Source organism: Macaca mulatta, chromosome 6 (genome assembly GCF_049350105.2).
Source record: "Macaca mulatta isolate MMU2019108-1 chromosome 6, T2T-MMU8v2.0, whole genome shotgun sequence".
Lineage (NCBI taxonomy): Eukaryota > Metazoa > Chordata > Mammalia > Primates > Cercopithecidae > Macaca > Macaca mulatta.
The window spans coordinates 2,506,565-2,521,185 of NC_133411.1; the positions used below are offsets into that span (position 1 = coordinate 2,506,565).

Genomic DNA, 14,621 nt, shown 5'->3' on the forward strand with positions numbered 1-14,621 from the left:
TGTCTTCCATGTACCGGGCCTGTTCAAAACACTGGCTGAAGTGAGTGAGACTAACACAGTTCCTGCTGGGAAAAGAGACAATGAGTCATCTGCCTTCAATATGACACCTGCTGGAGAAGACCTGGGGAGAATGGGGGTTTCAAGGAACACTGGCCAAGGGCCAGAACCCGGAAGCTGGAGTGGGAGCAGACTTCCAGTGGTGATGTCTAGGGGAAGCTGACATGGCATAGGAGCTAGTGGGTTAAGGTTGGAAAGTTCATGGTGAGAACAAAAAGAAGGTAGTTCCAGATGAGGGAACAAGAGGAAGTACAGGATAGGAAGGAGAGTGAAGCCTGGGAAGGCGTCCTAAGGGCTGGTAGTGTCTCAGATACCCAAACGCCCAGGCAGGATGGACGTGCTTTCTCTAGTGCCCTGGGAACGTCCACCACAAACTGGGTGCTTGAAACAGCAGAAGTTTGTCATCTCACAGCTCTGGAGGCCAGAAGTTTGAAATCACGGTGTTGGCAGTGTTGGTTCCTGTTGAGGCTCTGGGGCAGCATCTGTTCTGTGTGTGTGTCTTCAGCCCCTGGTGACGGCTGGCAGCCCTCAGTGAGCCTTGGTTTGCAGGCGCATCTCTTGATGTCTGCCTCCGTTGTCACACGGCGGTCCTGTCCTGGTCTCTGTTTCACTGTCTGTCCTCCCCTTCCAAGGATACCAGTTGTGTTGGATTTAGGGTCTCAGTGTCTCTCCTCTCCTCTTATAGGGTCCCTGTCATATTGGATTTAGGGCCCACCCTACTCAGATATGACCTCGTCTTGTCTAATTGCATCTGCAACGACCTTATTTTCACATAAGAAGTCAGGACTTCAGCCTTCTCAGGGGATACAATTCAGCTTTTCCCACCACCCCACTAGCCAGTGCTGCAGCTCACGGACCCTTCCTGCCATGAGCGCCCACTCAGTGCTGGCCCTTCCTGCTGTTCCTAGTCTCGGCTTTTATGGCCACTGCACATGCCTCTCCATGTGTCTCTGTCAGGCATGCAGAGAGAACTGTGGGGCTTGTGATTGTCTCCCTTAGGTTGGAATCCTGCAGACTCTTGAGTGGAGATTGTTGTACTCCTGACTCACTGGGACTCGCAGGAGAAAACCAGAAGGAGAGAGCGGGAAACAGGCCAAGAGAAGGGAGAGGCCGGAGCAGACGTGGTTTCAGTTGGGGTCCAGTGGTCCTGACGGGGACTCTGGACATACATCAGACTGCAGGTCTGGATGGGGGCTTTGACCTCAAGGTGGTCAGGGTCTGGCCCTGGGCCACCCTGGCACAGGCTTCAATTCCAGGAGCCCCTGAACGAGGGCCCAGCTGCCCAAGGCAGGCCCTGGGGGCTCCAGGTGTGAGCTGTTGGCATGGCACCTGCAGCAGGGGGGCGTGGCCACCCCCGAGGGTAAGGGGCACCCTATGTGACAACAGGGAGGGTGGGGAGCAGCAGTAAGACTGCAGGCAGGTTCAGCCCTCGTGGTTCTCCTGCCACGGAGTTCACTCACCCATCTGAAAGGTGCGAGTGTCCTTCCTGTCCACACGCAGCCACACGGGGGCTCAGACTTCCCAAAGCCTGGCTGCTGTGATTGTGCTGCCGCGTCATGTGGCGGCTGACTGCATTTCCAGGACAACCAGTGAGGTTGGGCCTCTTTTCATAGGTTTGTTGGCCACGTGGGCATTTTCCCTTGCTGGCAGTCATTCAAGGTTTCTGTCCACTTTTCTGATGGAGTGTCTGCCTCTTCCTTATGGACTTGTGGAGTTCTTTCTACACTCAGGGTGTAAGTGCCCCTCCCTCACCTGCTCCCTCAGCCACTCCCTGAGTAAATCACTCAGCGCGAGGACCCCGTGTGCACCTGCAGTATGTCATTCTGGTTGCCTGCAGAGCCTGCAAGCTTGCCAGCAGCCAGCGGGCATGGGGCTGGCACCGGATGCCATCCACAGCTCACACGCCAGAGAGGCAGGATCCCACATGCGGGTCCTCACTCCTCCCTGCTCGGGGACTGCTGTGCCTTTGTTTTGGGACTGGGGGAGGTCCTCAGCTGGTTCTTCTCCTGGTGCCCTGATCCTGGGTCCACCTGTGACCAGTCCCTGCAGACCCCACACCTCTGAGAAAGGCTTCAGTGGCATGGGCCTAGGCTGGACCATGACCCACTCAGCAAAGCCCAGCTGTCTCTGTGACCAATGGCCATCTGGGCCGGCCCCTGCTGCTGAGCTGCTGGGACCACAGGCAGAGGAGACCCACCCAGCCCCGGAGCCCACCTCTCCAATTGCTGGGGCTTAATACAGTTGCCCATGATGCTGTCAGAGTCCTTCAAGTCTCAGCCCACGTAGTGACTTATGGCCACCCACATAGTATCTACCTGGACCCCAGACCTGAGTGGTCAGCAGGGATCACACCTGGGGGCTCCAGGTGTGAGCTGTTAGGGAGGCACCTGCAGCAGGGGGGTGTAGCCGCCCCGACGGTAAGGGGCATCATATGTGACAACGGGGAGGGTGGGGAGCACCAGTAAGGCTGCAGGCAGGTTCAGCCCTCGTAGGCAGCACAGCACTTGTCCTGCCACAGAGTTCACACACCCACCTGAAAGGCGCGAGCGTCCTTCCTGTCCACATGCAGCCACGTGCGTGTGGCACCTGCTACAATGCAGCAGTAGCAGTGCCCCACGTGCTGCCGGGCACAGAGCCCTCGGTGTGGGGTGTGCCCTCAGGCAGCTCAGGGCAGGGCTGCAGGTGGGGCTGGCAGGAGTGGCACGTCTTATCACAGGTCACTGCCTGGAGGGGGTGGCTGCCATCCTATCACAGGTCATGCTGAGGGCACTGGCATTTACTCCAAGCACCAGGATAACTCTGGGGTTTCCTTGGGATGTGGCCTGATCTGTTGGTATCTAGAAGAATCCTTTAGGCCACAGAGCAAGGAAAGACACTTGGACTGAGGGCCAGGAGCCACTAAGATCTGGGACGGGCCTTGGAAGGGGCTCTTGGGGTGGGCAGCGGCAGTGGCCAGGCAGTATGGTTGGAGTCTGGACATGTGGGGAGCCCACAAGAATGTTGACAGGCAGGTGAGGGGCTGGGGGAGAGTGGTGCAGGATGGCACGGAGGTCCAGCCTGAGCAAGTGGGCACAACATAAAGCAGGTGCCATGACCTGCCACAGGGGACCCTGCAGGAATGCGGACCCGGGTGAGGTTCACCACTGCACCCAACACTGTATGGGAGCCCAGGGAAGGGGAAACAGGTCACACCCAGCACACCTGCATGGGAGCCCGGGGAGGGGGGCAGATCACACCCAGCACACCTGTGTGGGAGCCTGGGGCGGGGGGCAGGTCACAGCCAGCACACCTGCGTGGGAGCGTAGTGGATGTGTTACCTCTAACATCTAGGCTTTAGGGGAGGCCAGAAGGAGAGATGGGCAAGAGGCATCAGGTGAGGAAGGGCTTGCTTGGGTGGGCTGGGGTGGGGCGGAAGCTGACCTCAGGGTGTGAGCAGGTGAGCTCGGCCCGTGTAAATGGATGGCGCCCAGAGGAAACGAGGCAAGGAGGCTGAGGCAGTTTTTCCATTGTGGACGTCTTTTATTGTGCTTAGGGACCCACACGATGCTGACTAGAGAGAGGTCGACAGACACGGACAACACCTGGGTCGCTACACGGAGCCCCTCCCCAGGAGGCGATGGGGAAGCCGCTCTCTGTGCTGACTGCAGCGGCCAGAAGGCGATGGGGAAGCCGCCGTCTGTGTCCCTCCCCAGAAGGCGATGGGGAAGCCGTCCTCTTGCTAAATGCAGCCGCCTGGCACTTCACAGGCTGACGGCTCCCACTGAGCATCACACTCCAGCCCCTGGAGCCCACGTCCACTTGCAGAGAACAGCCATGACTGGCCCTGCACGGACCCTGCCCTTGGGCAACACGCAGGCAGGCCCACCGACTCGAGGCACGAATTCAAACTATGGCATCCACCTTCCTGTCAGTGGCAGAGGGCAGCGTGCCGTGGAAAGCAGCTTTTGGCCAACATCCTTCACTCAGTATTGCTAATTATTCTTGTAAACAAAAACTGCAGTATCAGCAGGCAGGTTTGCAGATACTGCATTCTTGAATTTGTTTTGATTCACAGGTAAATATGATTTTAAAAAGCCATTCCCAAACATAGAAACTGTTGTTACTGATGTGACATGCACCTGAGAGAAATAAAATTCCAGTGGGGTCTCTTCCGGGAGGTCATGGCTCAAGGCCAGGCAGAGTGTGGTCTGCAGGCTGCCTGCATGGGGGCTCTGCATGCATCCTGGGGTAGTATACGCTCCTGTGGGGCCCTGCATGCGTCCGGGGATAGGACACTCTTCTGTGGGGTCCTGCATGCGTCCTGGGGTAGTACACGTTCCTGTGGGGCCCTGCATGCGTCCGGGGATAGGACACTCTCCTGTGGGGTCCTGCATGCGTCCGGGAATAGGACACACTCCTGTGGGGCCCTGCATGCATCTGGGGATAGGACACACAGCTGTGGGGCCCTGCATGCATCTAGGGGTAGGACATGCTCCTGTGGGGTCCTGCATGTGTCCGGGAATAGGACACGCTCCTGTGGGGCCCTGCATGCATCCGGGAATAGGACACACAGCTGTGGGGCCCTGCATGCATCCGGGGGTAGTACATGCCCCTGCGGGGGCCCTGCATGCATCTGGGAATAGGACACACTCCTGTGGGGTCCTGCATGCGTCCGGGAATAAGACATGCTCCTGCCAGGGCTTTCCCTACACCGAAAGGACCCACAGGCTGCCCGAGTGGCAGTAGCCTGAGCTGGTTTCAAGGAGTTTTATTTCTCTCTGCTACAAGAACATAAACAGAATTTCCTGGTGAGACGTACCAGGACCCCTGTCCTCCAATGCCTCTGAACAGACTGCGACGTATCAACTGAACGCTCAGTTTCCAGCCTCTGCTGGGAGCCACGCGTCAGGAAAGGACTTGGTGTGAATCCGTGGTTTCCTCCATTTCACCTTCTGCACAGCTAAACCAAGCGGAACACTTGGCTTTTTAATATGGGCAAAGTAAATGGTCTAAGAAGCTACTGTGAGCACAGGGATTCTCGGATTCTCAGCACAGGTGCGTCTACAAGGATCGTGATCCCCGCCTGAGAACACAGTGCCCCTGGGGCAGCCTCGGAGCCGGGAGCCGGGAGCAGAGAGGGAGGGAGGGAGCCAGCCTCACACAGACGGCATGAAGTTAGACATTTTTCTGCCCTGCAGGGACAGGAATGGGGTGGACCTCACTGCACGGATCTACGTCTTTATTACAGCAACACAAGACACGGCGAGGTGCTCCCGGCGCGGAAAGGTGTAAACAGTCAGAAGCGTCTTCTGCTTGGTTGTGTGTTTTCAGTAGAGGTTGAAGAGTAGAAGTTGCCCTCCTTTCTCTTGAAACTCAGATTTCCTTGGTTTGTTCGTGTCTCTCCCACTGCGGGATGACTTCCCGGGTCTTCGTCTCTGCTCCCTCTACACCTTGAGCCAGTGGCGGAGCTGGAAAGAAAACAGGTTTATTCTGAAATGGAGAGTGTGGCTGCTGGGAGAAGGGCAGCTCTGGGGCGATGCCCCGTCTTGTGGCTAAGAGCAGCTGAAGGCAGTGAGCAGCCTGCAGCCTCCCGGCCACGTGCCCTGGGAGACGGGGAGGCTCGTCGGGGGCCTGGACCAACACGCCCCTGATGGGTGCCAGGGACCCGATGCCTCACTCAAACTTCTATAAATCAATTATTACTTGATTTTTTAAAAAGCTGTGAGACTGTGGTTGCCGTGGTGGCCATGGTGGCCTCTGGGGCATATTGATCAGCTGCTGAGCCTGAGAGATGCCGGGCACCCTCAATCCGAGGCTAGTTCCAGATTGTACCCCAGTGACTTGGGTGTGACGTGGTGATGTCACCTCTCCCCCAGGTCGCCCCACCTTCCTGGGGGCCTCAGATGCTCCATCCAAGTGACACGCTACCTCTGCAGCTCCGTCTTGCTCTCTGCGACCCAGGCGGGCGCAGGAGCAGGGTGTCCTGACTGCTGAGGGACTGATGACATAGACAAGAGCAGTTATTTAGACCGCCAGCAAATGTCACTGCCTGCTATTATGCAGCCGTTAGTTCAGCCTGTTTGTGAGCACAAGCCCCCCGATAGCACTCAATGGCAAGAAGTGTGCTTCATAAACATTTCCAAACAGGGGCACGCAGGGCTGCTTCTGACAAAACTTTGCCAGCCATGGAAAGCCACTGAAGCTACCACTGGCCACATCACAGGTTCCTCCGGCCCCTCCACCGAAAGCCTGCAGGGACCTCCTCAGCCTGGGTGGGATCACACTGCAGGCCAGGGGTCTACCAGGGGACTGGAGCAGCCACAGTTGACGCCAGCACAGGCAGCATCCAGGTGCAGCTCGGGGCTCAGTGAAGAAAGCTGGGGCAGGGAGCCTGGCCGGGACCCACAGCCAGGGGTGGCCCAGCGGCCGGAGCCCTAGAGCAGAGGTTCTGGGTGGCAGCCTCACTTCAGGCCAGCGATGAAGGAGCCATGCTTGGGACTCCGGCTGTGAGCCCCGTAGCCCTGGGGTGAAGCAGTTCTCTGTCCTGCCCTCTGACAGAAGCAGAAGGTCCCCCTCTGGAGGGAGGTGTGCTTGGGGGCTCCCAGATTCCCACAGATTAAGATCAAGCCATAAATGTAAAATAAAGACTAGAAACAGAAGACAGCAGCCCACTCTACGTGAGTCCCCAGAAACCAGACCTCAGTTTGATCCCAAAGGACCGGAGCTGTTGCAACAGATTACAGGACGGCCACACAGGGGACCCTCGAAAAAGTGACACACGCACATCACAGTGATGAGAATTTCACAAGAAACAGCAGAGCACATGCGGCTTCCAGAGATGAAGTAGGAAAGAGAATGGCCGGGATGCTGAACCGGGCAGGGCAGTGGGAAGCGGAGCATCCATAGCTGAGCTACGGTTTGTTTACGTGACGGACGGTCAGAGACCAGTCACAGCAGGCGAAGCGTAGCTATGGACACAGACATTTCTGACCTAGACAGAATAACAGGGACCGAACAACCCCCAAATAAACAAAACACATACACCAATGGCCTTCCAGACTGTGGACACCAGACCATAAGGGTCAGTGGTCCCTGAGGGACATCAACAAGGAGCCCCCACTGCCAGCCTGCTCGCTGCCTCGAGGGAGTTTCCAGATTGCAGCACAGCGAGGGTGCAGCATGGTGCACTCCCTGGGTTGAGAGGCTGGAAAGGAGAGCGAGGGAAATGGAGGTGGCTGCAGTTTGCAGGCCAGAGCACCAGAGAGGAGGTGGCCACACAGAGAGAAGAGCCGGGACGATGGCCCAGGACCCTCGCTGAGGGTTCAGTTGAGCACACCCGCTGTGTATGAGGAGGCTGGGGAGAGAACTGCGGACAGGACCAGAGGGAACCACCTCTGATGCCCACACAGGGCTGGGCACAGTGCCTGCTCCCCCAGCCAGGAACAATCACGATTCTCGGGGATTTGCATGGCGTGTACACAGGGTCTTGCTTCAGTAGGGCTTGGTTAGGGCTACACCAAATGCTGAAGCCAAATAATACACTTTTTAGGAACCTAGGAATATCTAGAGATGTAACAAATGAAATTGTAAGAATGGCAAGGGAAAGATCAAGCTAGACTCAGAGAAAGATGGGTGCAGGGCAGGCCGTTTCCACAGTGTCTACTTTTCCTGCTGTGGGCTCACAAGTGTCTGTTTGTTATGTAGACAAATTGATAATTTAAAAATGGCCACACGTGGATTAATGATAAGAGTGTGCTACTCAACTGTGCACCTAAGATTCGAATGAAAACAAAATCTAAGTGAGGTAAGAGACCTGGAGGACCCAGGGCAAAGTGGATACACCAGAGCCTCATAACGGAAAACACAGAAAGGCAGAAGGCAATCTTTCAACGTGTGGCTGTAAAATTAACAGAATGACAAGATTTGTGAATCTGCAGATCTGGCTACACAACATATCCAGAGAGGATAAATAAAAAGAAACCCAGGTCCCAACACTCCACAGTGAACCCACAACACGGAAATTACAGGAAACTTGGCCGTGTGCAGGGGTGAGGACAGAGCCCACCACAGGGCAGGCTCACAGGTCCACACATCTCAGCACAGCCATGGAACACTGCTGCCGCCAAAACGCAGAGAGAGTCACCGTCAGCCTGGACCCCTGAGCCCACGACAGTGCTTTCATGAATGAGAGCAGCATAAAGATGTTCCCAGACACCAATAGTGAGGGAGGTTAGCAAGAGACCTCCTCAAAGGAATGTCCGAAGGATGCTTTTTGAAAAGCAAGAAAATGGTCCTAGAAGAAAAGAAGTCTATAACAAAAGTATGGAAACCAATAAACACCAAGCATGCACATTAGTCCAAGGAACAGGATGAGTCCATACAAAATAATAACAGCAACGAGAACAGTAACGGTGTCTAATAACAGTGGGTTAAAAAGACAGAAATAGATCTCAGCAATCATGGCATATTCATCAGTAGGAGGAAGATTTAAGTCCTCGTAATGGGATGGGGTTAAAATACGGTTTAACTGTAGAGTTTAAGTGAAATATGTATGGTACAACCTCAAGAGTAGCTATTAAAAGAATAGAATAAGGCCAGGCACAGTGGCTCACGGCTATAAACTCAGCATTCTGGGAGGCAGAGGTGGGCAGATCACTTGAGGTCAGGAGTTCGAGACCAGTCTGGCCAACATGGTCAAACCCTGTCTCTACTAAAAACACAAAAATTATCCAGGTGTGGTGGTGGGCGCCTGTAATCCCAGCCATTGAGAGGCCGAGGCAGGAAAATCACTTGAACCCGGGAGGTGGAGGTTGCAGTGAGCAGAGATCACACCACTGCACTCCAGCCTGGGTGACTCCATCTCAAAAAAAAAAAAAAAAAAAAAGGATAAAGTATATGTTCTAAGCAAGTAGAGAGAAATAAATGGAATAATAAAAATGAGTGAACCAAGAAAGAAAAATCAATCTATAAAAAGGCAATAAGGGAGAAAAATAAACACTAAAAATGGGACAAATAGACTAGAAAGATAGTAGAATCAAATTCAAATATATCAATAATCACAACAAATGTAAATGGATTAACCTGCCCAATTGTGAGAGTAAAAGATTCTAGGTGTATGCTGGGTTTGCAAAAGACACTTAAATCTTAAGATCACTGCAAAGGTGAAAGTTAACAGATTGCAAAAGATATCTCAGACAAACTCAAAAGACACCTGGTGCAACTGTATTCATCCCAGACAATCAGACTTTAAGACCAAAAGCATCATTAGGGGGTGAAGATGCCTTCATGTCAGCAGGAAGAGATGGTCATTCCAGACACGGATCAACCTCAGAAAACAGCCTCAGACTACAGAGAGCAAAACCGGATAGAACTGAGGGGAACAGCAGACAAATATACTATCGAGGAAGAATATGCCACAGGCATCTCTCAATTACTCATGGTCAAGCACCCCTAAAATTGAGAAAGTGTAGACAACGTGGGTAACACGATATACAAGCCTACTCAAATGGACAGAAGCAGAACTGTGTATTGACAATTAGAGAATAGCACATTAGTCTAAAAGATGTGCAACGTTTATCAAAGTTGATTAGGTGCAAGGCCCTAAAGAAGTCTCAATACATTTTATTTATTTATTTGTTTGTTTGTTTATTTTTTTTGAGACGGAGTCTTGCTCTGTCGCCCAGGCTGGAGTGCAGTGGCGTGATCTCAGCTCACTGCAAGCTCCACCTCCCGGGTTCCCGCCATTCTCCTGCCTCAGCCTCCCAAGTAGCTGGGACTACAGGTGCTTGCCACCTCGCGGCTAGTTTTTTTTTTTTTTTTTTTTGTATTTTTAGTAGAGACGGGGTTTCAGGGTGTCAGCCAGGATGGTCTCGATTTCCTGACCTCGTGATCCACTCGCCTAGGCCTCCCAAAGTGCTGGAATTACAGGTGTAAACCACCATGCCCGACCAATACATCTTAAATAATAGGTATCATATGTGTTTGAGAACAATGAAATTAATTTGGAAATTAAAAACAAAAAGATGAGTAAAACATCCCCATATATTTGGCAATTTAAAAACAGACTTTTAAGCAAGTTATGAGTTGACAAAGTCACGATGGAAATTAAAATATATTTAGAACTAAAATATAAAGAAAAATGCTATGTAAAAAAAATGTGGAATGCAGCACATGGAGTATTTTGAGGGAAATTCATAGCCTTGAGTGCTTACATTAGAAAAGAACAAAGGATGAAAATTAATAATCTAAAGTCCAAATTAAAAAGTTAGCAAAACTACAACAGAGTAGATCCAAGAAAAGCAGAGGAAGAAATGACAAAAACAGTAGCTGAGATTAATGCGACAGGACGCACAGCAAGAATCCCACATGAAGTCTAATTTGGATATCTGAGAAGACTAGCAAGATCCTATACAAAGTGTAAGACCCCGAGGTGTAGGACTCTCAGCAGAGAGAGGCTCTGGTGGAGCTGGACCGGAGGCCAGTGGAGAGGGGCTGGCATCCCCTGGACGGATGGCGTGGGATGCCTGGACACTTCTCCTGTGTTTGGAGCAGGCAAGTCACTGAGAGGACAGAGGAAAGGGTGCCAAGGGAGGGAGGCAGAGCCCACACCAGAACCTGACTTGCTGGTAGGAGGAACAAGCTGGGCAGATGTGTGCCTAGAGGCGGCTTCTCCCCACTGCCTCCTGGCCTGTTCCCTGCTCAGCGTCTTGTTCTGCCTGACATCACCCCCCACCTCCCAGGCACACGGTGCCCCCTCCCTCTGCCTGCATCCTTGCTCTTGCCCCATGCTGGGCTCCTCAGGCAGGTCCATGCTGGGCTCCTCAGGCGTGAGCTCATGAGACCCCTGCTGGGAGAACTGTTTACGAGGATGAGGTGCAGAGAGGTGGCCAGAGGGAAGAGGCAGGTCCGAGGTGGGGCCGCGGTGCCCTCCACACTACGACCTTCCTCCCCTTTGCTGTGCATTGGACTCTGCTGTCAGCATCAGGCTGACTTTAGTGTCTGGAATCAGGTCGGAGCTGAGGCCGCTCTGGGGAGGAGGACACTGCCACAGGCCCAGGGCACAGCCCAGGCTCCTCTCCTGCTGGCCAGCTCTGTGATCTCGGGCACATTCCGGGGCCTCTCTGGGTCTCAGGGACCCTTGTGTAGAGAGAGTGGTGGGCTGCCTCTTAGGGTTGTGGGAGTAAAAACACATCAAGTGTTTACTCTGTGCCCCGGGAATGCACCTGCTCCACGGCATGCCATGAACGTGTGCGCACACACCTGGATGGCTCCCAGGGTGCAGGAAACACCTGGCGTGACCATCCTCTCACGTGAAGCCCACCCCAGGCTCCCAGACCTCTCCCAGCCCCTTCAGGGCTCCCTGTGGCTCCCCATGGTCAGGCCCAAGCCTCCCCTCCACTGTCCCTCGTGCCCCCATGAGGCGGGCGGGTCCCTTGCTGGTCCTTCAGCTGGCTCAGCCAGCCCCACAGGGCGCTGCTCCCATGGTCTGGGACATGCCCAGGTCTTTGCAAGAACCACGCTTTCCTCAGGTGTGCGTGCAGACGCACCTCCCAGGGCCCCCGCGTCATGCACCCCCCCGTCCCAGGTGCACGTCTCCATTGTCACCTGCCACCGCTGGCGGCCTGTCCTCATAGAGTGCATGCTGGCTGAGTAAATGAATACCATCTACACCAGCCTCGTCTACACCAGCCTCAGAGCCCTCTGGGGGCTAAGTACACCGAGCTTGGGATCATTCCGAATTCCCCTGAGAGAGGCCCAGCGGGGACCGCGACCTCACCGTGAACTGGCGCACCTCCCCTCTGTCCACCAGCTCGCGGTCCTTCTCGGGCGCGATGGCGTAGGCCAGTTTCTGAAAGAGAAGGAGAGTGTGGGGGCCAGTGCAGACCAGCACCCACCGCCAGCACCCATCACTGACTCACACTGCCAGGACCCTCACCTGCCAGCACCCTCACCACCAGCGCTCCTCACCTGCCAACACCCACCTGCCGGCGTCCACACCACCAGCGCCCACCACTGACTTAACACTGCCAGTGCCCACACCGACCGGACAGCGGTCAGGCCCGAAGCCGACATTCTGACAGTCCCCTTAAAGTCTAGTGCAGAGCAGGACATCAGCATTTGAGCCCTCGCTTGAAATAAAACATGATCCTGGAGATGGCCCTTGTCTCTAAGTCATCACATGTGCTGGGCTCTGAGTAAGAAAGTGCTCACACCCAGGTGGGCTGCCTCGGGGCCACCTGCAGCTGACATGTTCCAGGAGCACTTGCTTTTTGTCACCTGCAGCTCCTGGGGAGTGAAGGCGGAACCTGCCTTTCTTTCACTGCCTGCTGCAGCAGCTCCTGGGCCTGGATGGCACCAAGTCCTCCCGGAGCAGGCGGCATCTTCAGGAGCTCACACTCAGAGACCTGGATGCCTGTGTCTGGATCTCTGAGGCCAGGTGACCTCTCCCAGGGACCCCTGTGTGTGGCTCCACCCCACGTCATCACCACAATTCCACTTGCACCTGGCTCAACTGCTGAGGTTTTACTTGGCTTATGTTCAGAGTTTGGCTGTGCGAGGGGTAAGGGCACTGGCTATTCAGGCCCACCGGGCTGCAGGCGTCCTCCAGCTCTGTGCTGACCTGGGCCCCGCCTCCCGAGTCCATCCAGCCTCCCAGAGGAGCTCCTCCCTGCAGGGACTGCCTGGCTGCCTGCTCTTCCCCTGCGCTGGGTCCTGGCAGGTCAGCGCGTGGGGGTCTGAGAAGGACTGTCCACAGCAGGGTGTCATCAGCTTTCCTAGGGCCATGGCAGCCCCAGAGCCCCTCCCACTCCACAGAAGCCCCAGCCACACACTGTGCTTTGCCTGCACTGGGCCCCGGCCTGGCCGGGCTGCCGAAGAGACAGGCTCAGTGCCAGCCTGGGGGCACCTGCACATGTCTGAGCCCAGGGGACACCGTGTGGCCCTAAGGTGGATCCTTGAACACAGCAGGTGCCACTCCAGGGTTTTGCTGCCCAGGGCCAAGCCAGTTCTTTCTGAAAAAGGCTAGGATTTAAGGAAGCAGCTTCCGGGAGCTCCCAGTGGTGGGCTCTCAGGTGAGGGCAACCCTCTTCCAAGCAAGGCGTGTCTTTGTATCTTCCGGGAACCACAGAGCAGGGTGTTAAAGGAGGACCGCGTGACTGGTCCACCTGCCTTTCCTCCACACAAAGGTGGCAAAACCAAGCGAGGAAAGGAGGTGCGCATCAGGGACTCCACAGAGCTTCCTCCACTGCCTGGGGCTCCAGCTGCCCCTGTTCAGCCAAAGTGGGGCTCGGCCCTGGGGGGAACTAGGTCGCCCCTGATTCTACCGCCCTCAGATGGCTGCTGTGTCCGCCCCACCACACACCATAGTGTGTAGGCATGCATGCACTCAGTACACACAAACACTCAGATACGCATGTGAGCACAGACCCAGGCACACACACACGTGCACATGGAGACAGCACATACAGACACGGAGATACAGTGGACATACATACAGGTACATGCACACACAGACCCATACACACATAGACACACACATGTGGACCCACATAAAGACACACACATGAATACACATACATATACACACCCATGGACACAGGCGTGCAGGTGGACACACACACACACTGTTGTGGTGGCCACCTCCAGTCTCCTCCTCTTGGTCACAGATGACCCAGGCAGGTGAGGACTGGGGCCACGGACAGCCACGGAGCCTTTCTGGTGGCCTCGCACTCAGGTGAAGGCGCCGCGTCCAAATACCCACCTCTCGAAAGGACCCAGGCAGGCTGCAGAACTTGTAGGCCGCATAGATGGGCACCATGGCCATGGAGGACGTGGCGATGACCCAGCCCAGCGCGTTGGCCCAGTCGGGGAAGATGTAGGCTCCGTAGTGGGGGGGCCTGAAGGTCACGATGCTGACCACGACCACGAACTGAAACCAGCAGACACAGGTCAGGCAGCTCTCAGCCGGCGGTGCCAGGACAAAGCAGGGATGGGGCAGGCACTTCATGGCAGAGGGTCTCTCAGCCCCTACAGCTGTGCACATGCAGAACCCGGCCAGGCCTGCAGACATGGCAGCAGGGCATCCCAGGCAATCCATGTCCTCCTGAGGCATGATCTAGCCTGTCCTGTCCTATCCTGTTCCCTCCCCTCCCCTCCCCTCCTGTTTTGTCCCCTCTCCTCCCCTCCCATCCTATCGTGTTCTATCCCATCCCATCCTGTTCTATTACACCAGATCCTGTCCTACCCCGTCCCATCCCATCCCATTCCTTCCTGCTCTATCCCACCTTGTTCTATTCCTTGCTTGAAATCACAACAAACACAAAACTGGCCACCAGCCCGTCCACTGAATCTATGATCCATGGCCTGAAGACACAACTGTGACCCATGCAGGACCACCCTAGGGCCATCCGGGCTCCGTATCTCTACTCTTTCTAGAAGCAAATCTGATGAAGTCACAGACCTGTCTCAGAACCACCACCACAAAGGTAACACAGAGGGTGGGATGGATGCCACTTGGAGGGGCAGCTTCCCCCTCTCCGGAGGCTTCTCCTGAGGCAGCTCGTGCATTTGTTCCTCCACTCCACAAA

The 14,621-nt window shown here is 55.1% G+C and overlaps 1 protein-coding gene across 2 annotated transcripts in view; it reads right to left on the reverse strand.

Moving 5' to 3' along the window:
* Nucleotides 1-3,555: 3,555 nt before the first annotated feature.
* The window catches only part of SLC6A3 (solute carrier family 6 member 3), a 49,685-nt gene continuing 38,619 nt past the window's right edge, over nucleotides 3,556-14,621 (reverse strand). Inside the window, exons 13-15 of one of the 2 annotated variants that reach the window (XM_015139698.3) lie at nucleotides 13,796-13,963; nucleotides 11,813-11,884; nucleotides 3,556-5,504 (exon numbers count right to left, since the gene is read on the reverse strand). In XM_015139698.3, the coding sequence (XP_014995184.1) occupies nucleotides 5,481-5,504; nucleotides 11,813-11,884; nucleotides 13,796-13,963 (264 nt within the window). In that variant the 3' untranslated portion in view covers nucleotides 3,556-5,480. 2 annotated transcript variants of the gene reach the window in all.